Here is a 26,187-nt window from a genome sequence, read left to right on the forward strand (position 1 = left end):
AGTTATAAAACGAATGCTGAATAAGATGTCTGTTATAAAGTGCCAGCGCAGCTTTTCTTTAGTTCAGATACTGTATCAAAAGGGAGAGACAGAAACGGAAGTTAGGCTGAGAAGTTGTTCACAATTTGAACATCGGTACTGTATTTACTGTAGAAATACTGCATGAATCACTAGTATAGGGAATTGGGGGACATGCTGTAGGAGCGATATATATATATATATATATATATATATATATATATATATATATATATATATATATATATATATATATTTATATTATATATAGTATATATTTTATAGACTGAGAACCACTCTTGGTGAATGAAAACTTAAAAAAAAAAAAAAAAAAGGGAGACTGCTTTAACATAATTGCTTTAACTATACACATTTTCCAGATAAGCAACACTCCACATCAAGCTAATGGAGCACATTATTTGTACAGCAACACATTCGCCATAGAGCAGTGAAACCTGGCAGAAGGTTATTTTAGTAGCCTATTGTACTGCTTGTTTTTCAGAATCTTCAGCATGCCTTTAAGAACAGCAATAATCTAGCAGGCTGGTATTGGTATTTTATACAGTGCCACGTAATGTTAATGCAGGTAAAGTTCAATATGCATGGCTGACAGTAAGCAACTCTACTTTTAGTTTTTTGTTTTTTCCTTTAGAACTAAACCAGGTCTGGAAGATTTTTTTTTTTTTTTTTTTTTTTTTTTTACAGGGCAGAAGTGAGGTGGAAAGTTTAATAGAATAAGATAAAGAGAACTTTCTTTACTGTTAAAGATTACTGTATGCTGTAGGCAGAAGGCAAAATATGTAGTTTATGTTTGCTTATAACTTATAAGGCCTAGGCAATTTATAAAATGCCCACAACTTTGCATTTGTGCAGATTCAGTCTTATGATTAGTAACTTATTAGCATGTATTAACAAGAAAAATGTTAAGAACTGAAAAATAAGCAGTATGCTTTGGCGTGTTCATTTGTTATAGATGCTATTATATATAAAGTTTTTATTTTTATTTTATTTCCTTTATTCTCATAATAATTAATGCTGTGGGAGGTTTAAATAAAACACAAATTATTTACTTATAGCTCATGTTTATTTTGCATATAAAAAACAGGTTTTATCCATTCTGAAGTTTAGTAATCCTATTTAATTTTAATATTAAGCTATGAACTTATCGTAAGAAACTGTATACAATCTATATGTATCATATATTATATAATAACATTATAAATAAATGCTAAAAAAAAAAAAAATTTAAATGTATATGGCATAATGGTGTCTTCCAGAATTGTACATCAACGCCATAAGGATTAACCACTGCTGTAATCAACCCTAGGACAGCTCCAGATGCTTGCAAAATTTGAAACTTTTGGTTATAAATGAGTAAAAGACATTGCCTATTGATATATTCTGCTGTGGTTCTAAAAGGAATTAGGCTAGGCTAGGCTAGGCTATGCAAACACTGACAATCTGATTTCTGCAAGTGGTACCTGGGAGCCCCTGTCAGCATTTCTTAACTTTTTCTTTTTTGCTTTGAACATCAAACTATTGCTGAACATTCTGGGACACGGCTGCACTGGCTGAGTTTTCAGACACTAGCTCTGGTAATGGACTGGCACATTTTTCTTTGGCTTCACAGGAGCTCATGGTGGTGTAGTTTATCCAAAACCTGCTGGCCTGCTTGGCTTCCTAAAAGAGACAATATAGTTGGTAAAACAAACCAACTTAGATTAAGAACAGTAAGGACCATTTTTGGCCCATGGTTCTCATACAAAGTGAATATTTCATGTTCTTTGGAAATCGCTTTTGTGTTTTTCACTGTTGGTATTGACTTGATTTAAATGAGCCTGCATGTAGCCACATTAGCACTAAAAAGTCCATTAAATGTCAAGAAAATACCAGATAAAACACAACAGTTGCACTTACCAAAACACGATTATTCTGGCAAGTCTCTTCCATGGTTAGAGGGGCAGCAGGCTGGAAAGGGGGTACATCATTTTCCACGAAGATCTTATTACCTACAGAAGAACTTCAAGGATGAAAATAAGAAGACTGGTATTGCCCACAATGTGCTAGACTCTTTCAAACATGGCATTGTTATTTCACATGTCACTATGTAGTGCTTATGGAGATTTTGAAGCCGTTTCAAAAGCAAATTTTCAGAGAGGAACAAAACAAGTATTTTAGATACATCTAACACCTAATCAACATCGACATGCAAAATGTAAGTTTGGCGCACAGACAGATAAAGAGATATATACCTCGATTCTGATGCTATAAGTAATGCTCTCAAGAAAATTGAAAAAGTGGTTCCAGATATATGTGAAGATTTTAATTGTGTGACACAGGCAAGGCAGAATGCTTACAGAACCCCCATATAAATGTAAAATCTTGTCACAATTTACAAAAGCACTTACTGATACAGAAGGGCTGTGCCCTTGCTGATGTCTTGTTTAAAACACTCAACTGTAGGACTGTTGGATTGTGCAGGGTCCGGATGAGGTGGACCACACAGCGGAGGCAGGGAGGGTTCACCAGCTGAACTTTCCTTCAGTGTTCCCATTATTTCATTATCACTGGGAAACAGGTAATGGATCTTGAAATAAAAAGGTCAATATGGCTTCATTCCAATGTAATAACAATGTAAAAAATACAAACTACAACATGAACTAGCACATTCAACTGGAACATTTATGATTAATGAGTGCATCGTTATTTTGTAGTAAGTATTTTCAGTAAATGTACCCACAAATTTAAACCACTGTGTCATAACTGTCTCAACACTTACTGTAGCTGCCGCCTGTGTACTGCATATTGTTGCAAATGTCTTTTTAAACACAATTGTGACTTTGCACAGAAGTTTTGCAATATGTCAGTTAAAACTACATGTGTTTGCTATTAAAATAAAAAAGTTCAAAACAGTCATGACTGTTTTGCTTTTTTGCAACATAACACATATGGAAGCAACTGCACATTTTTTAGAATACTTTAAAAGTTAGTGTTGCATATATTGGAAGAGATACTCAATCAAGTTTTAAACCAGTATTCTAATTAATAAACTGTACAATCAGTTTTATTTTACCAGCAGTTCTATGTATCACATTTGTTCAATTTAATTGGGCAGCATTATTTAATGTGCAGCCTCAACTAAATTCATCCTCCAGTATGGATTCTAAACTTAGCCACACAGATGATTTAAACTAAAGGTCCGATTACTGACCAGATTGTGGACATTGCTCTTCTCTTCAAAGTCTGTAAACTGCCCATTTCTATCCAGCAGTCTGCCCATGGTAGCACCAAACATAGAAAAACAAATTCAGAAGAAAGAAAAAATGGGTAATCATTCACTGAACATTCAGTCTGTAAAGGCTACAAGTAATACAGTCCCACAGAGAAAACACTTTTGCAAAGGATATTATTTTCAATAAAACACTCAAAAACGTTTTACATTCTGTGTATGGAGAATTGACGCCGGAAATGTAATTGTATTTCTTGGTTTTATTATTCTATATACCACTGAAACATTTTGACGATTAACAGTTAATATTACTTGTCTCTGGGCCTCTGAAGTAAAACAATAAAAAAATAAAACAAGTACAGTACTTTTTTTAAAGGAATTATTTACATGGCGGTAGTGATTTTGATTTATAAATCGTACTGGAGCTGTAGACACTGTCAAGGCTGTAGTTCTATTTTAAATTGATCAAACAGACGAGGAGGTTATGCACTTTATATAGTCATACACCTGAAATGCCAAGACGTTTGCCAGGGTAGAAGAAATAAGACATGATTCATAAGATGCTCAGTCAGTGTGTGTACATATACGGAGTATACTAACAGCTAAAGATGATGTCATTCTGACAGAAAAAATGAAATGTTTCAAATCAAATTGAGACTTACAGCTAAATTCAAGAGAAGATGTCCCCATTTGCATTACAGTCAGATGAACACACTTTTCTCTTCAATGTCATTTCCCTTTGTCTGCTTCAGCTGATTAAAGGGACTTGAAAAACTACAAGGGCTCTAATTTTTTGCAACAAAGGGGGGTGCCTGTCCTTTCAGTCAAAACAACAACTAGTCGGCAATTCAAATGCTAAACTGCAGGCCTGAATTGGTCAGTAAAGCGGTCAGCGACTTTCTCCCGCAGTAGGACTTCGCAAATCAAAGTGCATCACAGTTTAACATCCACGTCCCTGTTGCTATACAGTATGTCTCATATAATCTAGAAACATGATTACATCTGAGAATAATTTTTGTGGCGTGGCTTGGGACTCCAAAATAAAACAAAAAGAGACTAACAGCTAGTTTCTCAAAGTTTTAGTATTAATTCATTAGTAGCTTTCTTTTTTTCACCCTGAAATATAAAATAAAAAATACCAATTAAGAAAAAAACATTAGGGTATTTACAAGCCCATTAAATTCAAGTTCTTTGCAGCACAGCGCTGTTCACAAGATGAGTGCTTGGTTTGTAATCACTCTTTGTCAGGTCTTGAGTCACCCTCAACACTAACATGATCACATGATAATTCCACCCACTCGTTCACATTCATATAAAACATTTCACCAGGAAAGAACTGATTGGGCACCAAGAGAAGGAGTTTTGCATCTTTTGCAAATAGCTAGGTTAACTCTTGTGCTGTAATTGTTTTATTGTGGTGTTCTGAATGCTCTTACCTCCTGGATGATGCCATATTGGCAAAGGAAAGGTTGTACATTTGGTGCAGCTTTCTGAGATTTGCTTCTCTTTGGCTAAACTTCTGAACTGGTGCAGAAAGCTTCTTCTGCTGGTAGAGGACAAGAAAAGGCATGTCAGCAATTGGACTGTGACAAAATGATTATGCCAATAAAACAATAAAGCTTACTTCTTAATATATGCTTAACCCGGAAATACTAAAAAAAAATGTTTCAATTAGCAAATCTTTTTTTCAAAAGAAAGCTTTATCTTTTGAAGTGTTTTTTTGAGCGTGTCTGTGTGTGTGTGTGTGTGTGTGTGTGTGTGTGTGTGTGTGTGTATATATATATATATATATATATATATATATATATATATATATATATATATATATATATATATACTATTTTGTATATATATAATACTGTTTGACAAAACTCAATCCTTTCTATAGGTGAATTTTTCAACCCAGTAAACATCTGACCATTTTAAGTTATAACAATTCTGCACAGTAAACCTTGATACACGAGCATGCACATTACCTGTCAGCATTATCTCAAGAACAGCTCACAACAATGCTCTTTACCCCATATATTATAAATAATATTATCATTAATGCAGTTTAGTTCTCATGCATAATGCTGACTATTACATATACAATATTACAAATGAATTAACCAATACTGGTCCTTACTCCTTATCAACTATGCATGCAATTCATACAACATGAGTCCTTGTATAGCTGTGCATTACCAAAATTACAGAAAATAGCTGTTGTATGTTAGATACTTTGGCTATAGGGGTTACAATTGGTAGGGACAGCGCTTATACTTTGATGGTGAGAGACAGCCTTGGCTTTGTAGTTCAGTTAGAGTCAAGCGCAGATCTTTCAAGCAGGAAGCAGTTTATTCTACAGCAGGCAATCCAACCCAGGTTATTGTTCAGATCCTTTCTTTTGGGCCTCATTAGTATTATCATGATAAAAGAAGTTCTCTCTTTTAACCCCTTCATTTTCGTGCCTGAGCTCAGCTTTGACACCTTGGCCACCTCCTGACAGGGATTAAAGGAGCTCCAGTAAACATCTGTAAAACGAAGGGAGGCTGGTTTTATAACTACACAATTTAGTACCAGTACATACCAAGTCCAGTGTCTTGTACTGCTTAAAACTTGGCTGGAGTGTTGAAAATGTTGGGACCTGTAACTGCAATGAAAATAAATAAATAAATAAATATGTAATAGGTAAGGAAGGTATTCTTAAATACACAAAATATGTGTATTTTATTCATCATAGTTTTAGGAGGTGAACAGAAAACACAACACAAATTATATAAAAATGAATCCAGTTTGGATGAGCCACAGCCTTTCATCTTGAGGGGTTTTAATCAATTGTAAACAATACAAATGGTATTTTTTTCACCTCATGATGCATTATTATACAAGGGTCCAATAACTTTTCCTAGAGTTTAAACTTATTGTAAAATGTACTCTAAGAGAATGTTTTTAAGTAGTGGGGTAATTTCTAGATTCAAAGGAATCTTAGAATTGACACTGTTGCAGAAATGTGCAGTGGACTGACCTTCGTCTGATGTTTGATATTAGGACACTGAACTATATTTTCAAAAGCGTTTAATACAGTCTTTCATGAACTCCTGTCTTGTGAATAGAAAAAAAGCTCATTACAAAATATTTTGTTAAATGAACATAATGCCCCATTGCGATTCACAAATTCAAACCCCCTTCCAGTCCTCACACACTTCTGTCTTTCATTATTACTATGAAGAAATTTATGAAGTACAGCACCCTTACACCTCTCTCTCAGGAGGCTGTGTCTGACTATACCTGGATCAGCAGCTAATTAGGTAAAGAGGAAGTAGAGAACAGCCAGGGTTATTGTAGACTTCAAAAGGTGAAGCCATTGCTCCTAATTCTGCTTCCTCCCTCTATTGCTCTCTGCAGCTACCAGCCCGGCCTGTGCTTCATGGTGTAAAACATGGCTGACCATCCCCATAAAGCTACAGTGAGCCATCATGGGAAGGTGTGGACAGCAGAGGTGTGGGATTTCATTTCTGCTGGGGTTTCTACCACCCCCCGGAGAGATTCTTACAATGGAGTTTAAATGACAGGCTATCGTTCAGAAAGGGGACTGGGGGACATTCTTTCAACATGCTTAAGGTGTGATGGATTGCTTTAAAGACTGTGCCCACTTTGTCCAGAATGTTGTTGCTATTATTATTATTATTATTATTATTATTATTAATTATTATTATTATTATTATTATTATTATTATTATTATTATTATTATTATAAATTAATTAATTTTGCTTCAATGAAACCTGCTGAATAATGTTATGCTAACATACTGAATTAGCGCTTTGTAGCTTTCTATATACTTAATGACAAACTGACAAAAATTTGAAAATGTGACATTTTTAAATCTAACATGAAATACTGTACTACTATTATGGCTTCTGGTAGATTTTTGCGTTACCATTTTGTAGCTTCTTTGATCACATGATGTTAAAGATCTAAATTAGGTTCATACAGTTTTTATTTTATTATGTCTCAATCCTAAAATTCTAGGTGATGCAAAACTTTTTTGCCATAGCTGTACACTGCAGCACATAACAGTTCCGTAGTTTTGCACAAAATATTTTAGAATTTAAATAAAGCTACAAATGTTCAACCAGTCCAGAACAAAGCAACATCCCTGTCAAAGTGGCTACCACATAAACTTACCGATGGTGTATTGGCTATTAAACACAGGTCCCCGTTATATAATATAACGTCTATATAAATCCCCCATATATATATATATATATATATATATATATATATATATATATATATATATATATATATATATATATATATATATATAATCTTTAATCTCTTGTTCTCTAATAACTTTCATACTAAAAATGTAATGCTATGCTCCCTCGTCAAAGGCCTGCCCTTTATACCGTGGAACCAGTTATAAGGTGGTATAGTCATTACTAAGACTTGTCTCACAATGCTTGTTATACGGTATACCACAGTCTAGTCGACTATGGAAGCACTCTATATACATTTAGGGGGAGCCATTTGTAATAGTTTCTATATTTAGAAATAAATACATATTCATTACTTTATTTGAAAAGGTAAACAGGTTAAGATGTGCCCATCTAAAAAGAGCTCTACTTTCTTTGCCAATGAAATGATGCTCCAGTAACCCTGGTTTAGCATTGGAGGGCAGTTGTCTTACTTTTTTTTCTCAAAACAGCTCTGCTGGTTTATAACCCGTTAGACAAAGCTAAGTTTTGTGAAAGGTCCTTGGCACCTAAAACATGTCTTGTCAGTGCATGTTTATTTTTTGTTTGGTGTTGTTTTCTACATCTCTTTCCTGAGCAGCTTACTACAAAGATCCTGGAGCTGTCAAAGAAAATGGGCGATAACCTGCCAGCGAGTAATGCCTTCGCCAGCCTCACTGACCAACAGTCTTGCTGGCATTTACCGACCTTGCAGCAGTCTCGAATGTTCCCCTGCTCCTGTTTGCCTAGGTTGACTTTGACAGTGAGGCGTGAGAAAATGAGTCTCCCTTACACCCTCAATCCCAAGATGCCTTTCACACATGCTCTGCCACAAACAGCCCCTTGGGTTTCTTCTCCTTCTCCGCACTTATTTTATTCTGCTTGCTCTTCAGTTTATATGCAATCATGTTATTTCTATAAGATGCTTAGTTAGGTATGCAAGAGTAAGCCTTCAGTTTCCTCTAAGATACAGGTATGGGGTCCATGTACATGCATAAGGGATGAGGGCAAACTATGACCAACTTATCCCCTTGAACCTTTATCCACTGTACGTTAAAACAGCAGAACCAGCAGGACTTGACCACGAAGTGGGGGCTTAATACAATGCAAAACAATATAGACAGTGCTGGAAACAAAACCCCTTCAAGCCACTATACAAAACTTAAACCCTAGTTAAACTTTGTGTGCCATTAATTTGAGCTGAGTTTAGAATATATATTTAGTTTCTAGCTTAAATGGCTGGTGATTGTGCAGTGCATTGTATACCTGTACTATGCAATACAGTCTGCCCAGGATGGAATTAACCCTGTTAATTTAACAGGACGTGCAGTATTATTTTATGTTATTCGTATAGGAAACCTCCTCCTGTGAGCTGTAAAACAGTGGAAAGTGGCTTTCAGACACCTCTCGGCTTAAATTGACACCAGGCAATTAGCCAAGGAGGAAAAGAGGGATTATTCCTAGACCAGGGAGGTGTGTTTGCCACTGAGAAAGCCAGTTAAAAGGAGGGATTGCACCGTCTGTGGTTTGACACTTACCTTGGGAAACATTTGCTCAATTTCGTCTTGTTCCTTCTTGTGTTTGCTCTGATGATGGGTGCTGTGTTCAAAGGCTGCTTCTTCTGAAAGAGCATTCTGTAAAGAGGCCAGAGCAAAATGACAGTAAACAAGACCTTAAAGGAGACGAACAACATGATTTATGATGCAGCTGGTTTACAGAACAGAAAACTGTTCTGTAAGTTTCACTCTCGTTTAACAAACGAACTATTCTACTAAATAAGTTTTAAAAATTAAGATTCACATTCAACCGGTGGACTGAAATAATTAAAACAAAAACAAATATGGCTGAAGAAAAACAAAAACAAAACGTTACTTGGGAGTTTACTTTTTTTTGTTGTTTCTTTTTTACTGAATTTATTTATCATTCAGATTTTACCTGCATAGCATGAATAAGAGAGAATGCTGAACAAAATAGTAATCAATCTATAACATGACTTAGAATCCAACGGCTGCTAAACTTTGTGTGAGAAAAAAAAACGGCAGGCATGTAGAGGTTATAAAGAAAGCTGCACTTTTTTGTCAGGCGTGTTGGTGCTCATGAAAGGTGTTGACTAGGCAGCACTAGCGCCTAAAGTCTTCTCGGTTTACACACAGGACAGCACATGCAGTGGCTTTTCTATATTACCCCACACATGCATGTCCAGGAGGAACTACCCTGTAAGGGGACGAGGAAAAAGTTCAAATCTCACTGCCCATCCCATCTCTGTCCTCCTTTTTTGAGACTGCCTGCAAAGGTGCCAAATGCCAATCATGCCAATTTATGTGGTGGCAAAGATGCAATCCATTATCAAATGCCCAATTCACTTCAGACCTACAAAGGCTACTTTATTATTCCACTGCACAACCCAGCCTGCCGAATCTTTTTATATCAGGTTTTTTTTTTTTTTTTCAGCTGGCAGCTGGCACATTTCCCCTACAATATGTTCCAATGCTTACAAGTCTTTTGAACTGTGGAAAATTGCATAAAACGAAGGCTACAGAGTATACCGGTTTCACCATGAAGATAAGCTAAATAAATATAACACTGTATGTAATATTCTCTAGGCCTGCCTTGTTTGGGATGTGACCTGAAAATAGCACATTTAGTTGCGAATATATTGCTAATGATGTGCTACTTCTCAAAGGTAGCCTATGAGTGCTGCAGCTAACACCTGATAACACTGCCCACCCCAGTGCTGGCACACTTTGGCTTCTGGGTGCAAACTCCCTTCTGAAAGGGATCCGAAGGAGAAGCCGTTTACTCACAGCACCATGCAGCAGGTAACATGAGAATACAAACCCTGTTAGAGAAGGTATATGAGAAAACTAGAAGAGGAGGCTGCTGAGAGTGAAGCACAAATAAACGTAGATTATTAACAGAGTTCTTAAACTGGTGTGTCAGATAAGTCTGCAGTGATTTGTTTCACAATATAAATAGGATATCTTATTTTTAAATGTTTTTAAATGTATTAAGAATTAAAAGCCCTTCATTAACTTCTGCAAAAGACATTACGTGGCTGTGTAAATGTTCCAAATTTGGTGCATGTACAAAACAAAAAATAAAGGAAAATGTTGTCAGCTTAATTATTTTCTTTGTCATAAAAACAAAATACTGACAGCAAAGCTTTCATGTTTATAAAGTTACAGCACTGATTTTCCACTTGAATAGCTTCACAAATAAATATAAAAACACAAGAGCGCTGTTAACAAATTAAGGAACGCTTTTGATTAGCAATACTTTAAAATTTAAACACCCTACTTGAAAAAAATGCTTTAACTGCCTTGTGTTTTATTGCGACATTCTAAAGTGTTTTCCCAAAGTCCTGTGGAATCTGACTTGGCATGGGTGAGGCAGACTGTTATCACCATGCAGCCGTGTTTGTCAGTGTAGCAGTGAGAATTCACACTAATGAAATACATGTCGGCACAAGTCTCTGTTACGCTTCTAACTGGCTTCCTAATGTCTGCTGCCCAGGTACCCGCAGGAGTTACATACCCTTACTAACATCACACATACTCTTACTAAACAGAGTTAAATGCTCATTGACAACGACAACAACAATTAGCTTTGCAGTTTAGACCTATGTACGACACAACAAGTCCCGGGATACTGTATTAACCTTCTGTATTTTTGCTGCTACAGCATTGTAAATGCAAACCTACATTTTAGGCTTTTAAGTATTGTATTCATTTTTGGAGTGCAGATATTTTAAGGAATATTTAATGCATGAATACACATCATGCATATTTTGCTTCCAGTGCTATCTATCTATCTATCTATCTATCTATCTATCTATCTATCTATCTATCTATCTATCTTTCACAGGGTGGGAGCCAGGGCTACAAGAGGAAGGGAGTGTTTTTGCAACTTAGGGTTGGAGGCTCTTCCCCTACAGGGGAGAAAGAAAAGGACGGGCCCGGACTCCAACCACGAAAACCTTCCCTATGGAGTTGAGGCTGGCCCTATCTGCCTCCGGGCCTCTGAAAACACAGAGTCCTCTGACTTCTCTGAGAGTTGTTATAGGCATCGCCTCGCGACTGGGTCCCAGTTACCAACCAGGTTTGACCCTCAGAGGGCGGAACGGCTCATACGAAGTCTTGACGTAAGAAAGAAAAGAGAATCTGAGAGAACACAAATAATTGTTAGTTCTGGGACTCGAGCACTAAGAGTATGAGGACCGCGTCCCAGGAAGATAAAGCAGGAATCAAGACAGAGTCTTTCTCTTGAGGCAAGATATAGCTCATGAGCTGCGAAAGAATAGTGTGGCCGCTGACACAGAGACACGCGGCATATAAAAATTGAGGCGGAGGAGGAGGAAAAAAGCTACAAGAGAAAGAGCAGAGCTGTGACTGGGTTTATATAGGAAGTCTAGAATGATAGGCAGGTGAAATTAGGATGAGCTGAAGCCCTGGCTCCTGCCCCCAAAGCAAACTAAAGTTAACACATATATACGTATGACCTGTAGATGTGGTGTACATGCAGCAGCCCAAAATTGTAATAAATAATCAAGGAATCCTAACTGATTTTCCTAAGGAGTTTTTGTTATTGAATCCCAGAGAAACTTAAGGAGCTAATACTTTATTAAGGGAATACACTTTTAGCATGCTAATCTGTAAAATTGATCACATCCTTCTTGCTTAAGCTCCATCAACAATACAATACACAATCTGCATGGCTTTTTGTGCTGCATTCTAATTCCCTTTTTCAAATAAGCCACTATTTCCGTGAGAGTTTCAAGATTCTTAAGGTATAAAGGGCATTTACAGTAAGGTAATGACCACTGTACTTTGAAACCGATTGGCTGAGACATGAGGGTTTATATTCAAGGTTATTAATAACTGTTTTATAACTGTTTTGTAACTGTATTGCTATCTGTCGTCAGGGCACGTGAAACCTTTTTGTTCAGATTTACCCAATTACAATTACACTAGTATAATACTGAAATACCAATGTCCTATAATTCTCTGGTTTCTCTATATTGCTCAGTATTTGAGTTACATCCCTCATTAAATTTCTGAACTTTAAATTCACTCTCAAAGTGTGCTGGTCTGCTTTTTTTGCTTTTTGTTTTTAAAGTCTTGCAATGTAAGAACAGGCTGTGTTTATTTGTCTCTGGTTAAAAAGTGCTTTCTCATGTTCACTTTCTTTATTTGGTCCTCCTCTCACCACCCTGTGAACTGTAATCTCTTCTGCTCTAGTCGGGGGTGATGGTAGCAGGGGCTGAGTGGAGCTGTGTTTGTGAAGGGGCTGGCAGGGTAAACAGCGGCCCATGTGGTCAGTCTCTGGACAGGGGCAGGATGAAAGCCTGCGTGGGCTCCTCACGGTTTGGCGACAGCCTTGCTAATCCTCCCAGCATTCTGAAGCATTTGTAAAAAAAGTCAGGTGAGAATCACCTTTAAGCAGCTTAGCTGGTAAAAGTTCTGAGGACATCTAAAGCACGGGGCAGTTGTTAAAACGGATATTGAAAAGTCAACATGAGAAACAGAAGCATTGCTTTCTGTGAATGAGATAATGACAGATCACATCCGCACACACACACACACACACACACACACACACAAACAGGGATACACTAAACTAGTCTACACTTTTAGACAACCATTTCAACAACAACTGAATATAGTTGTTACGATATATTATGATTAAGTTCCTTTAAATATATAAAATAATAAAATGAATACATACGTGTTTCCGTTTTATTTTATGCTGGACTGTACAACAGTGAAAGCAACTAATTTCAATATTAAGTTTATTTCCTCACCTATTTCTGTTTACGATTGTCTATTTAAGACACACATCTTACCTTGAAGCAGTTTTGAAACACAAAATGAACATATTTAAAAAATAAGCAAAAAACCTATCACTCTTGGGCTGAACCCTATATTTTGGCGAATGTTTTAGACAAGATTCTAATTTTTTTAAGTTATGGGGCAACTTATTGGAGGATATTACAACAAAAAGGGATAAAAAATAAAGTGCCGGTAATACAAGATCTACTTCTAATAATATACATATATATCAGTGTGACCCTGAACACAGTTCACACACCCTATTCTCATATCTTGTAAAGCGCTCTGTGATGGTGGATGGATATATATATATATATATATATATATATAATATATAAATATATATATATAAAAATATACAAAAACTGAAATTCACTGGAAACTGAAAAAATATAACTTTTACTACAATGGTTTACTAAAAAGAATGGCTTTTTAAAAAATGTAGAAAGAGATCTGTAATTGGGCACAGACTGGCTACACTTGTTTCTTTTTAGCTCAGCTTGGTGATGCTCTGCTATCACTTCCACTCAAGATAAATTGATTCATTAAAATAGATGAACGATGAAGTGGCCGAGTGTCTCAGTATCACAAGATCATCTATGACTTCTCTGCAGAGCATGCGGTACCCAGGGAAAGAATGTGAACTGCAAATTAAAACTTCGGCTGTATTGTGAAATCTGCCGGAGCGGCTGAGGAAATACTGCCACATCGAACAGATTGGGTGAGTGACGTGAGCCTCGCACCCCTGTGTGAAGAACCCAGCCCAGCCCAGCTCAACTCCTGGGACACAGCTGCTGATCTGTACACAGGGCTGAGGTAAACCTGGAGCCACTCCTGCTCTCTGTCACACCACCCACATCTTCCCCACATGAGTAAATCACTTTCCATGCGTACCGTGCTTCAGACCAGCGTGGGGAGCTTACAGCACTTACTGTACTGCAGGAGTTGGACTAATTGGTTCCCATTGCAATATCTTTACTGAGATATTTGTGTCAGTCAAGTAACTGACTCAAACCTGTACAGACTAGATGTCTTGTGTAAGCTGTCCAGATTTGGTCTGTGAATATTGTACACATTGCAAACAATTTAGCACATGCATTTATGCATGAAGTTTTCATTGCTATTTTGTTCTCAATACCAAACAATAAACAATTTTCAAAATGACAAGGTTCAATAATCATTACATGGTATTTAAAGTGTAGTTAACAAAACGCACACTCACATTTTCCCCAGGAGGTTCTTCTCCCTGATATGGATTAACTGTGTCTGGTTGACCATGCAGGCTGGGTGCAGATTTAGTCACTGTCAAAAAGTGATTTCACAAAAAGTTAAAGTATCTATAACATATGCAGTCCTCCAGTGGAGATGCAGATCTGCGTTGTTAAGATCAGTGTACTCATTCCCTTTAGTGCTTAACAGAAGAATAAACAAACTGCATACATTTGTATTACAGTACTGGATATGTTGATACTGAGTTACCGGAATATATGCATTACTAATGTTAAAATGTTTTGTAGTATGTTTACAGAATTCAGAACAAAAAGAGCTATACATTTTAAAAATGAAGTCTTTCATAAATTACTTATTTATTAAATAAAAATAGATTTTTTTTAAATTTCTGTTGAAATATCTCATACTATAAAATATGGAGGTGAATATCTACACCTTGTTTATATTTTGCAATTTTGTAATCCCTATACTATAACTACCTATTGGGGAACCTCAAAAAAACAAAAAACAAAAAAGCGACTATAATAATGGCTGCAAATTCAAATGCATTAGCTGCTATTACTGTGGCATTCCACTTGCATTTATTATGAATTTCTACTGGAGCAGTGAATAACATGTGTTTTCCCCAAACAAACTCCTTTCATATATTATACACCCAGTGCAGATACTCAACTCCTAGATTTGATTTCCTGCAGTTTTTTCTTCAGCTGTGAGGTGTGCTGGCACTGCTGTACCAAATGCCAAAACTCTTCATTGTCTCCTCTGGTCTTCAGCAACCCACACTGAACCAACTGATTCTGCATGTCTATAATCTGAGGAGACACAAGTTCAATTATAAGCACAGCATAACTGAAAACAAACCTCAAAATGACAAGGTACTTTTTTCTAGTGCACTGATTCCTTCCTCATTTTGTCTAATGAATAGCCTCATCAGATAAAACCAAAATCAAATGTAATTCCACCCAAATTTACATACGCATGTTTCAGTTAGATTACAAAATAAAAAATATGTCAAGAGCCACCCCCCAATTCAAACTAAACTCAGACACCAAATGTATTCAAATAAAAGACAAACATTTAAACTACACAATTTACTACTGTTTAAAAATCTTAGTGTATTATGTAGAGCTTCCTTAACCCATTAAGTGCCATTGTCCTCATTGGAGGACAGGCTACTTTATAATTTTGTGGAGCATTTTTAACTGGCATCTAGCTGTTATTTGAATTTTCTCTCTAACTGTATTGCTATGTGATAACTCACTCTAATTTCGTTAACTGCAAAAGTTAAGTAGAAATGTAATGTATGAGATTACATAAATACAGCTATATTGTATTTGGTACTTAATGGGTTAATATGAAACATTGTTTTAGCAGTCTTGAGTTTATTGATTGATAATGATTCCTGGTTGTATACCTAGTGGACAATTTGATCAACCTACAGTATACCCCGCAGGGATAAGCCACCCCTGGGTTTTATTTTAGCCCTTTAGCACACTGGATTGCATCCTGGGATTCACCAGCATTATAAAATGCTCTAATAAAATCCAGCTGTGGCTTATCCCAGAGGCAAAAAGGTTGAGAAAATCAAGCGCTTGGTTCTTACTCTTTGTGATTTTTCTCACAATCAATAAATGTACTAGTTTAAACCGCATCTTTTAGTTCAGGTGGTTTTCCATACTGAATCATTTACCAGGTAATAGCTTGACTTCGGGATGGACTGGAGGTACTTGTCATCATGAGACAGCTTGGAATATGCCTGTTTCTGTCCAGAAACCGTCTGAGAAGCAGAGGAAGAAAAGACAAGAGACGGTCAGTAGAGTTTCAGTAGCTGGGAAACAAAGCACAAAACAAATGACAAGTAAACACTCAGCCACAGGAAGCCATTAACAACAGTGGGGACCAATTAGGACCCAGCAGGTAGTCCCAGCATTGCCTGCTGCTCCTGCTCTACCTCCCTGGCTTTGACAGACCTTCTAGTCCGGGCTGAGGAAACAACAGGCTGTTTCATTTGCCCAGTAATTTGTACCAAAGGATTCCTGCTGATAAGCCCGTAAACTTCTTTATAGTCTTTTTTGTCCCCCTTTTAGTCTATGTAATTAGAAAAAGCAATTACTGGCTGCTGAAGAACTCTACCTTTTTTATAGAAAGTATGAGAAATCAGCATTTGAGTCAACTTATTGTTGTTATTTATTTTTGTAAGCAAGTCTGATATTTTAGAAAGGTCAACTAACATTTTCTTGGACAACCAGTGCTATTTCCATCACATCTTGAGTACGTGTGCAATACCATTTTACGTAAATATACTTGAAAACATATTAGAACTTTAAGTTTTTGGTAGTGGAAAATAATTCACTCAAAACTATACTTAATACAAGAAAAAACACAAATCAGTGTAATTTTTCAGACATATTTTGTGAAACTGTAACTATAGTACTCTTACGCTAAACCGAACCTTGGAAGTGTAAATATAATTTAAACTATGCAATAATAATGCAATGCATGCTAATAGCAGCTATGGAAACCAAACTTAAACATTGTGTGATGATTGTTTAGAGCATTTACAGCTGTCTCTTTATTTTTCTTTCAAAGGGCATTATTTATGTTTAACAAACTATAAGTATGAACATAAAACAACAAAGTCTAGACTGGGCATTTTCAGTTCAAGTTACAATCAGTTCCCTGAAGAAATCAGTTTTAAACACAGTCCCAAATGCATTGGCTAAGAGTCTGCTGGATTCCTACACAGTAAGTAGAACAACTTCAACAGGGTCAAGTAATACAATTAAACCAATACACAACATTTTCCTCAGAAGCTGCACTCAGATGATGTACAAATGAACCCGTGCCCTAACAGCACAGGGATATGCAAGGACTCAGTAGATTAGGTCAGTAATTGTCAGTAAATACGTAACATCCTTGTACAGATCACTTCAGTTAAGCTGCTGGAAAACGTTTCCCTGTTGACAGTTTTCAGATAACACAAAGCCAGGATGAGAGTGAGAGGTGCTAAGAATCCCTGGCTTTGATTGGCCAGCTTGTGTATTTGGACTCAGACGCTATCATGAGCTTTTGCGCATATTGGCAGGATGAAGATACAGCACAGGACCAGCCTCCACCCATTACATTAGCATACATTGGTTAAAACAAGTATCATCTCAGAGTGCAATGGAACTAATGACAAATTTTAAACTTCACACACAATGCTGCACCACAGTACGGAGACATGTTTTAAGGATGTTAATTATAACTATGGCAACCTAAAGTGCTAGATTGCTTACCTGACTTTCCCATAACTGTATTTGCAAAAAATGACTTTCATTAATTTTTATAAGCTCGATTTGATGTCTTTTTTTTTAATTTTAACAATAGTAATCTTATAAAAGCACAATGTTGAAACATTTAATCTAATCCTGATGAAACAAAGTTTTGATTGAATATATAATTAATAAATAAAAAAAAAAACAACACTTCACCCATATTATGCAGGATTTTTTTTTTAATTTATAATACGTTTTAAAAATCTCTGAAGGTGTGATTCTCTTGCTCTCTCTCTGTGCTGCTCAGCGTTCCCCTTTCAGAGCAAAATCTTAACTCTGAGTTAATCACTTATCCCAAAGTTTCTGTAAAGCAGTGTGTGTTAGGTGGGGTTCCAACAGGGAACAAGGACCATGAGGGTTATTAGCTATTAAAGGGTTAGCAGGGGCATACAATTTAAGACCTCAGAGACTATGGGTTGTTTTGCACATGCAAACCGTGTTTATTTGTCATAAAGTGGGACTTCAGCGACCACTAAAAATGCAGTGCATGCAATGAATGGTTTTCAACTGACATTCTGCACCCACTAACAAATTCACACTTTGCCATCATTGATCCATTTAAATGATATTGAAATGTATTCAAATGAAGAACAGAGCATGAACCTGGACAGGGATCTAGAACACTAAGAACATTATAATAAGATGTAAGGATTTTGCCTTGCACTTGCTGACCCTCCAAAAACTTGCAAGGTGAAAACCATTGTAGAAACGAGTAATTATTATTTGTTTATTTAGCAGACACGTTTATCCAAGGTGACTTTCAGAGACTAGGGTGTGTGAACTGTGCATCAGCTGCACCCGAAAGACGGAGCACAAGGAGGTAAAGTGACTTACTCAGGGTCACGCAATGAGTCAGTGGCTGAGCCAGGATTTGAACTGGAGGCCTGGTTACAAGCCCTTTCCTTTAACCACTGGACCACACTGCCTCCTGTGCTGTATAAAACCACACACCTTCAGGAACCTGTCATTGGCCTCATAAAACATGGCTGCTGTGGTACACTTCCTGATGAGACAGGAAAACCTTTGGAGAAGGGCAAGATGGAGAAGGCCCTGAATATTCTAACCCAGGGTCACTTTGTTTGGGATGCCGGAGGATGCAGTGGTAAGGTGTTATCGTCTCACTACGCAGGTCATCCTAGACCTAATAGCTTTTCATCACCTGTTTGACTGTGCTCCTGGTAACACTGGCAGCATTCTTTCTCCACTATAGAGGCTGAATGGCCTCTTTGGTAGCATAACTGATGTTGGCTGAGGCTTTTCCAAATAACTAAAAAATTTCATGCTGAGTGACCTCAGTCATAAAGACTCTCAGCACCTCCTCAGAAAATGTTTATTTTCTTTTCTGTTCACCAAGAGGACTTTGCTGCCCTTCATCTGATATATTTATTTATTTGATTTGATTTTCATGCTCCACAAATCTCAAACAGTGCCTACTGCTCTCTGTCCTCCTTACTCACCTCACCTCTGGGCTGTAAGTGCAGCCGCTAAAAACCCTGATGCACAGGCGGTGCTCATTGCAACCCACATTATCATGACTGCAGCTCATTATTTGCGTGTTGAGTAATTTGCATTGCTCTTAAGTTTACATAGGTTGTAGTGCAAAATAATTGCCTGGCCGTTAGGCAATTTGGATTTTGCAGCTGCAATTGCTTGCACTGCACCTATCCTTACATCAGCCACTAGGCATCATATTCAGTTGTCTATAAACCTCATTGCAGTTTGCATTTTCAGAAAAGTAAAATGAAACAGTTAATATTAAAATAAAATTGTAAGAAACACTTTGACATTTGAGTCAATAAAAACATTTTCTGTGTTAAATCAAGTCCTTTAATTGAAATGAATAAAACATATTTAAATCTACAACTTTTCTGTTCTGTTTGTAAAATACTTGATTGTGTTTTTACAGTTGTTATTCAAAGGTAATTCAAAGACATACAGAATTATAGCCATTTATAAGGCAATATTTAGCATACACACACACACACACACACACACAGTCAGTTCGGTGTGGGACATTCATTTTATTCTATTTAAAACTTTATTTTTCCTGGACATGATTTAAACACATTTTCAAGGAAACCCTAGGATTCAGATTGTATGTGTGGTTTTGTGTAGAAATAAATATATAAAACTATACACTTCCTTTAATGTGATATTAAAACAGCAGCTGGAAAGGGTTAGATGCAGGTAAGTATACAAAGTTCTAAAAACTTTAGAAGACTGCCACCTGGAGGCAAGTCATTAAATAAGCCAAACACTAACCCTAACCATAGCACTAACCCTAGCTACCCTTTATTACTGATGGTCACTTTGGTGCTATTAATTTTGGGTACCACTTTTTGTAACCTTAGCAGTTAGAAAAACACTTATTTGAAGTATGACTCATTGTTAACTGTGAACAGAAACAAGAAACATCTAGCACAAACACTTTTTCACTTTTAAATCTAAAAACTAATATTATGATATTTCAATAATTTTAATGCATTAAAAAAAAAAGTATTAAAACTTACCTGAACTTAGGAAAGGCTGTGAAAGACTCTCTCTGTCAACTATTTGTTTTGACAAAACAAGTTCCGGGCCGGCCAACCATAAACTCTGAATTTTACACTTCTCTTTACAGCCAATATCATATCAATATTATATCACTATGTTTTGTGTATAATATGAATAAACAAAATAGCAAGTTTGCCATCAGCCTAAATTAAGCAAAATATTTATACCTTTTATTTTGCTTAGCACATGGAACCCCCTGCTGGCTATATGTTGTATTTCATGATTTTGTCCCTGATTTACTTTGACTCAGCAGTTCATTTGGGGCAGCTGAGTATTCAGATGTGTTACAGGCAAAAAGAGATAGCCTCCTTCAATTCAGCAGAACGATGGTTGCTAAACAACATGTATCCATATATAAAGCAATTCATTAGAAAGACGTCAAGATAAGATAAGACCGTGAATCCCTCCTGTTTGTTTGTTCTTACCTGCCCTCTTGGTTTCTCAGTCTGTTTCTGTAGCTCCAGGCTTCGTCCTCTAATCTGCTGTCTCTGTTTCTGAACCTTTTTACATAAGAGATCCCTGTAGTGCAAATGCATTGCATCCCTGAGACGGTACATATTCTTACATGCCTCTAGATGGCGCTAGAAAACAAACCAAGAGAGGAGAAATGAGGACCATTCATTATCAGAAACACCAGAAAGTTGTCAAGGCGTTTTAAAACTCCTGAAGTTTTCGGTCTGAAAAGAAACATGGTATACAAGCATTTTAACAAGTAATAAAAAAAACATATACAACACAAGTACCAGTAAAATAAAGATGTCATTTTTGAAGAGCTTGGAAATCAGTTCATATTTACCTACTAAATGGTATATTGGTATAATCTATCGAACAAGAAGTTCATTATCAAACCCCCTACATAACTGCTGGAACATACAATCTTATCATTTAATGTTGGCACAGGGTTTCTTGGGATATTGATATTAAACAGCTCGCTTGAGTGATTTGAACTTCTTTGTTCTCCTTTTACTTTTGCTATCCAGCCGTGCCATAAGGGCACAGTGAACTACAATGATGCGTCGGTCTGTTTCTCAGTCAGCCCTTCCTTCACACTCTGTATCTCACAAACTAACCGAGCCATGGCGTTGTCACTCAGGTAGAAAACATTTGTTTTTCACCTCCAGGTCAAGCTCATGAAGTACCAGACCAACTATATGCACTTTTTCTAGTACTTGGTAATCCAATATGGTTAAACTTTATACAGAGACTGAAAGAGTTTGTAGGGAAAACAGGAGCTGGATTTGTCTTCATTGCTTTTGATTCAATAACCTCGTTCCAGTCCTCCTACAGCTTTTTTTCTGTAGTATAGTGGCAGGACGGGAGACCTTCCCATGAAAAGTGTATGTATTTTTTTATTTTAAATAGTGTTGTGTGCAAACTGTGTTTATGAAGAATTCATGGAGAACCTGTCGCTCCTGGGACATCCAACCTTCTGTGTGTGGTTGCAGGAAATATCAGCCTGTGAATGCCAGCTGCGGATTCCTTACCAGCAGATGGGCACGTTCCAATGGGCATCAAGAATGAAAAGATCCCGATTATACACCTCAGGGCTGCTGCAAGGCCATAACAAGTGCCAGGATTAAGACCATCCACGCTACCGAAACATCAAGCTGAAATCAACCGATTGCTATGTGGGTGAACCGGGATCGGAGCTTTATGAAAAGACAAAGATTGCTGAAGACTGAGTGTATATACGGTGTGCTCTATGAAGAGGAAGTCAAAACCACACCATCACGTGTATATCCAGGGCTGGGGTTTGGTTAACTAGTTTTAAGAACAGGGATTAGTTCAGGGATAGTAGATCCCTTAAAGTATACCAATGGGTATGAGCGGGACTTTTTTTATACCTGACGCCTTGCTGGAACCCGCAGCTGGCATTCACAGGCTGCTCTGTCCTGCAACCACACAGAGAGGGTTGGATCTCCCAGGAGCGTCAGGTACTCCATTAACTATTCATAAACACAGTTTACACACAACATTATTTACAATAAATACACACGAAGGGTTATTGTAAAATAGACAAGAGCAAGATTTTTTCCAATTTTCATTGACTGCTAAGAAATATTAAATGTTCGTGTTATTTTAACATGTTACATTCTTTGTACATGGTCAGTGTCTGTTGTCTTCAGACAGACATAATAAAAGAATATAAACTATTTATGTTTCAGAGAACTCCTGTTCTGACAACAGACCTTGTATTAGACCTTATATAAACAGAGTCGGCTGTGTCCCCAGCCACATTAGGACATTTCAGCAATTTTATTTTGCGATGTTGAATGCCAAGCTCAAAGTAGAACGCCTAATAAAACTTGAAGCGCATCTGTGGGAACAGGAGACACGGGCAATAATACTATCTGCAATTTGCCAAATGACCTTCTTCACACAAAATGAGAATGTATGTTACTTGCCAGTTTTTTTAATGTGTTTAAATGAAAAATGTTACAAGAATCTGCCTGCAAAACAGGACAGCTGTTGCCATTCACAACTGTATGGAACTTGTAGCTGATACTGTAGCTGACTAGAAAAGACTTATGCAGAGCTCGCAAAGCAGTTCACATTTGACCATACTAAGTGGTTGTGACCTGCTGGCGAGTGGATAGAGGCCCAGAGACAGACTGCAGTTCAAAAAAATAATAGTTTTATTACAAATAAACACAAAAAAGGGCACAAGGGCCAAAACAAGGGGATTTAAACACAAATAGAAAGACATAAAACAAGACTTACAAAAATAAAGGTTTCTAGGCTGGGCGATGCCTTCACTGGATGAGAATTAAAAAAAAAAAAAAAAAAAGAAGAAGAAAAAAAACCAAAAAACCAAAAACAGCAAGCACAAACACCAGCTTGCTTCCTCAGCTCCCTCCTCTCCCTAATGGGAAGCTGAGGCCTCCTTTTATGTCAGGTGGCTGGGTGTTGATTGATCGTTAATTATGCTACTCAACCCCAGCCACCTGAACACAATAAACCCAGGCAGGTAAGGGAATTTAACCACATCCCTGCCAATCTTATACAACAAGGAAGTTCATTTTCAATCACTAGGATTAAGCTAATGGGTCTTAAACAACGGTTATCATTTAATGTCAGCATGGGGTTCCCTGGGATAGTGATAGTAAACAAACTCGCTAGAGAGATTTTAACTTCTTAATTTTTTTTTAATTTTATTGCAGCCATGCCAAGTTGGCCACAGTAAACTACAATGATGCCGTCTGTCTGTCTTTCCATCTGTCCTTCCTTCACGCTCTGTATCTCACAAATGAACCAAGTCATGGAGTGCACGACCGTAAGGAGGTGTTCAGGCAAGCAGAGGAACAGCTAACTCAGCCATCAGCAAGAATTACACAACAGCGATATGAAGAGGGCCCTGCTTTTGCAGATGCACTGCTATCTTTATTTTTATAACTCGATGGTGTACTTTTATTTTGTATCTCATTTTAGTTTCATTAGCTTATTTTGTATCTCTTTATGAAATAAGACACAAAAATTCCACACCACAATTTATTTTGAGAGTGGGTTAAACAATGTAAGTGTTGTGCACTGTATCAAGCTGCCTCATCATATCCTCATCTCTTATGAATATTAACACCCGAATCTCTTCATCGCTCCAACGGATGTAAGTGGAGGATGGACACAGGTTTTTCGTCAGACATAAGTAAGTAACTAGGAGAAATTGCATTGGAGTATAGTTATACATATTTAAACATAGTACTTAGTAGTACTTTACAATAAAGGCGTTTTGACAGTTGTTTGGAAAGCTATTTGTATATTCTGAAGTACTGTACAGTAGCTGTAACCACCTGAATTCACAAGCCCACGATGCAGTTTATCAAACATTTTTAGTAATAGTTTTAAACAGAAACTTGGTAAATATAATCTGTATGATACTTTAGATCCGTGTATGATTAGCATTATACAAAGTTCTAGATTGAGAAAAAAGTGGTGTTATCTGCAGCATCAACCCGATTATGCAATTACTGCAAGCAAAACATTAACTTCCCTGCTGCCATCTTTGGATCATGGCAACTTACGTATTCCCATGTGACTTTTATAGCAGCTTTAGGAAAGGACTTGAACGAGCCAATTAACATTTTCACGAGAAACTTGTTTACATGTGTAAATGGGCGTTGATTTTACAAGCATTTCCTAGAATCTCACAAGAAATTGGGACGTTCACGGTAAAATATTGAGAACATTTTTTTGGGACATTTTCACAAGCTTTCCCTGCCAAGTTTCATGCGCACTGTCCATTCAAACATGAAACAAACCACAGTGTAAACTGGCCTATTGTTACAAGATACCTGCGCTGCTGTTATTAGCAATCATATGTCAGATAAGCAAAAAAATGAAGTCGTTTTACAGATTTCAAAGACATGCAGCATAATGTAGCTCAAGAATAAAGGTGCTGCATTTATTCAAAGCAAAAAAAAATATTCAGATAATAGGTAGTAAACATTATTTGTGTTCTAGTTGCTTTAAAAATATATATTAAAAAAAAAAAAACTTTACGTTTACCTGATCTAAGATGGCTTGCTTTGTTCTTTTAATTTCTTCATCCTCATCATCAGCAGCTGATGTTTTTTTGTAAAAATCCTTCCTTTCCTTCATTGGATGTTTCTTCTTTGAAACAATTTTGTTTTCATTCTGTCAAAAAAACACACAGCACAGATATTTAAAAGCCCTTCAATAGATGTATGCAATTCGAAAAACAAATGACCGAAAAGCTGATCAAACCCAAATCCAGAGGTAAAAGAGTCCCACAGTACATTGAAAACAGCAACAGCCAGTGCCGGCAGTATGGGATCTCACACACCTTTGATCTATTTTGTTGCTGGTAGAGCCATGTGGTCTGCCAGTGGCTCTGATAAGACTTCTTTAGAGCTAAAAACTTATTGCAAACTTTATACAACATTGAATGGCAAAACACTGACCACTGTAGAATCTCTTCTGCATTTCTGGTAGCATGCAGTCAGTATTGTGCAAATAGGTGAAACTGATAATATAAGGTTCTGTAATATAAAATCTGTTGAATTTTAGCACGAGCCATCTGTGGGACAATAATCCTATTCAGTAATTGTTGTTTAACTGGGGTCCTGCTGTTTTATTTGCTTAACCTATTCATTAATACAAGGGTATATATTTAGGTTAAAATTAGAGAATGCTATAGAATGTGCTTTTCTTTTCAGGCTATATTATATAGTTTAGATCTAAGGGCTCTTTGCAACAGAGGGTTGTGTGTGTGTGTGTGTGTGTGCGCGCGCGCATGCGTGCGTGCGTGCGTGTGCACTATGCCATGTTTCTACTGCATACGGCTATTACAAAACTTTAATGAAGCCGCCACCTACAGTATGCACTGTGAGTAAAATATAAAACAATTATTGACCTAGAGCTACTGATTGGCTGTGTTATTTGATAGTCTGAAGGTGCTGTTCTTTGCTCTAAATATTATATAACACTTACACAACATCTACCACATAAGACACAGATAAACCATCCTGCACACGCAGTCAACATGCCATGAGGAAATGTATCTACTAAAAGACCCATTCTGCTAGAAAATTAATTCCAAAAGCTTTACAAAAAAGACATATATTATTAGCCTTTCCCTCAGAAAGTACTGCTTTGTTTAATGTGTCTATTTCTACTAATTTCACTTATATTATTCAGAATGTTTTTCTTTTCAGGCTATAATATATGGTGTGTGTCTATGTGCTCTATGCACAGTTCCGACTGCATACCTGCTGTTACAGAAGTGAACCATAATTAAGGCGTCAGCTACAGCATGCAGGAACTGTCAGTAAAA

The 26,187-nt window shown here is 36.9% G+C and overlaps 1 protein-coding gene across 2 annotated transcripts in view; it reads right to left on the reverse strand.

Moving 5' to 3' along the window:
* Positions 1-330: 330 nt before the first annotated feature.
* The window catches only part of si:ch211-130h14.4, a 34,335-nt gene continuing 8,478 nt past the window's right edge, over positions 331-26,187 (reverse strand). The window contains exons 3-14 of one of the 2 annotated variants that reach the window (XM_041249913.1): positions 24,900-25,028; positions 20,822-20,977; positions 16,217-16,303; positions 15,200-15,338; positions 14,519-14,598; positions 9,007-9,102; positions 5,820-5,882; positions 4,684-4,790; positions 3,230-3,290; positions 2,427-2,605; positions 1,936-2,038; positions 331-1,698 (exon numbers count right to left, since the gene is read on the reverse strand). In XM_041249913.1, coding sequence (XP_041105847.1) covers positions 1,555-1,698; positions 1,936-2,038; positions 2,427-2,605; positions 3,230-3,290; positions 4,684-4,790; positions 5,820-5,882; positions 9,007-9,102; positions 14,519-14,598; positions 15,200-15,338; positions 16,217-16,303; positions 20,822-20,977; positions 24,900-25,028 — 1,344 coding nt within the window. In that variant the 3' untranslated portion in view covers positions 331-1,554. Of the gene's footprint in view, positions 1,699-1,935; positions 2,039-2,426; positions 2,606-3,229; positions 3,291-4,683; positions 4,794-5,819; positions 5,883-9,006; positions 9,103-14,518; positions 14,599-15,199; positions 15,339-16,216; positions 16,304-20,821; positions 20,978-24,899; positions 25,029-26,187 lie in introns of both variants that reach the window. The other variant, XM_041249912.1, reaches the window with a different exon arrangement.

This window comes from Polyodon spathula, chromosome 5 (assembly GCF_017654505.1).
Source record: "Polyodon spathula isolate WHYD16114869_AA chromosome 5, ASM1765450v1, whole genome shotgun sequence".
Lineage (NCBI taxonomy): Eukaryota > Metazoa > Chordata > Actinopteri > Acipenseriformes > Polyodontidae > Polyodon > Polyodon spathula.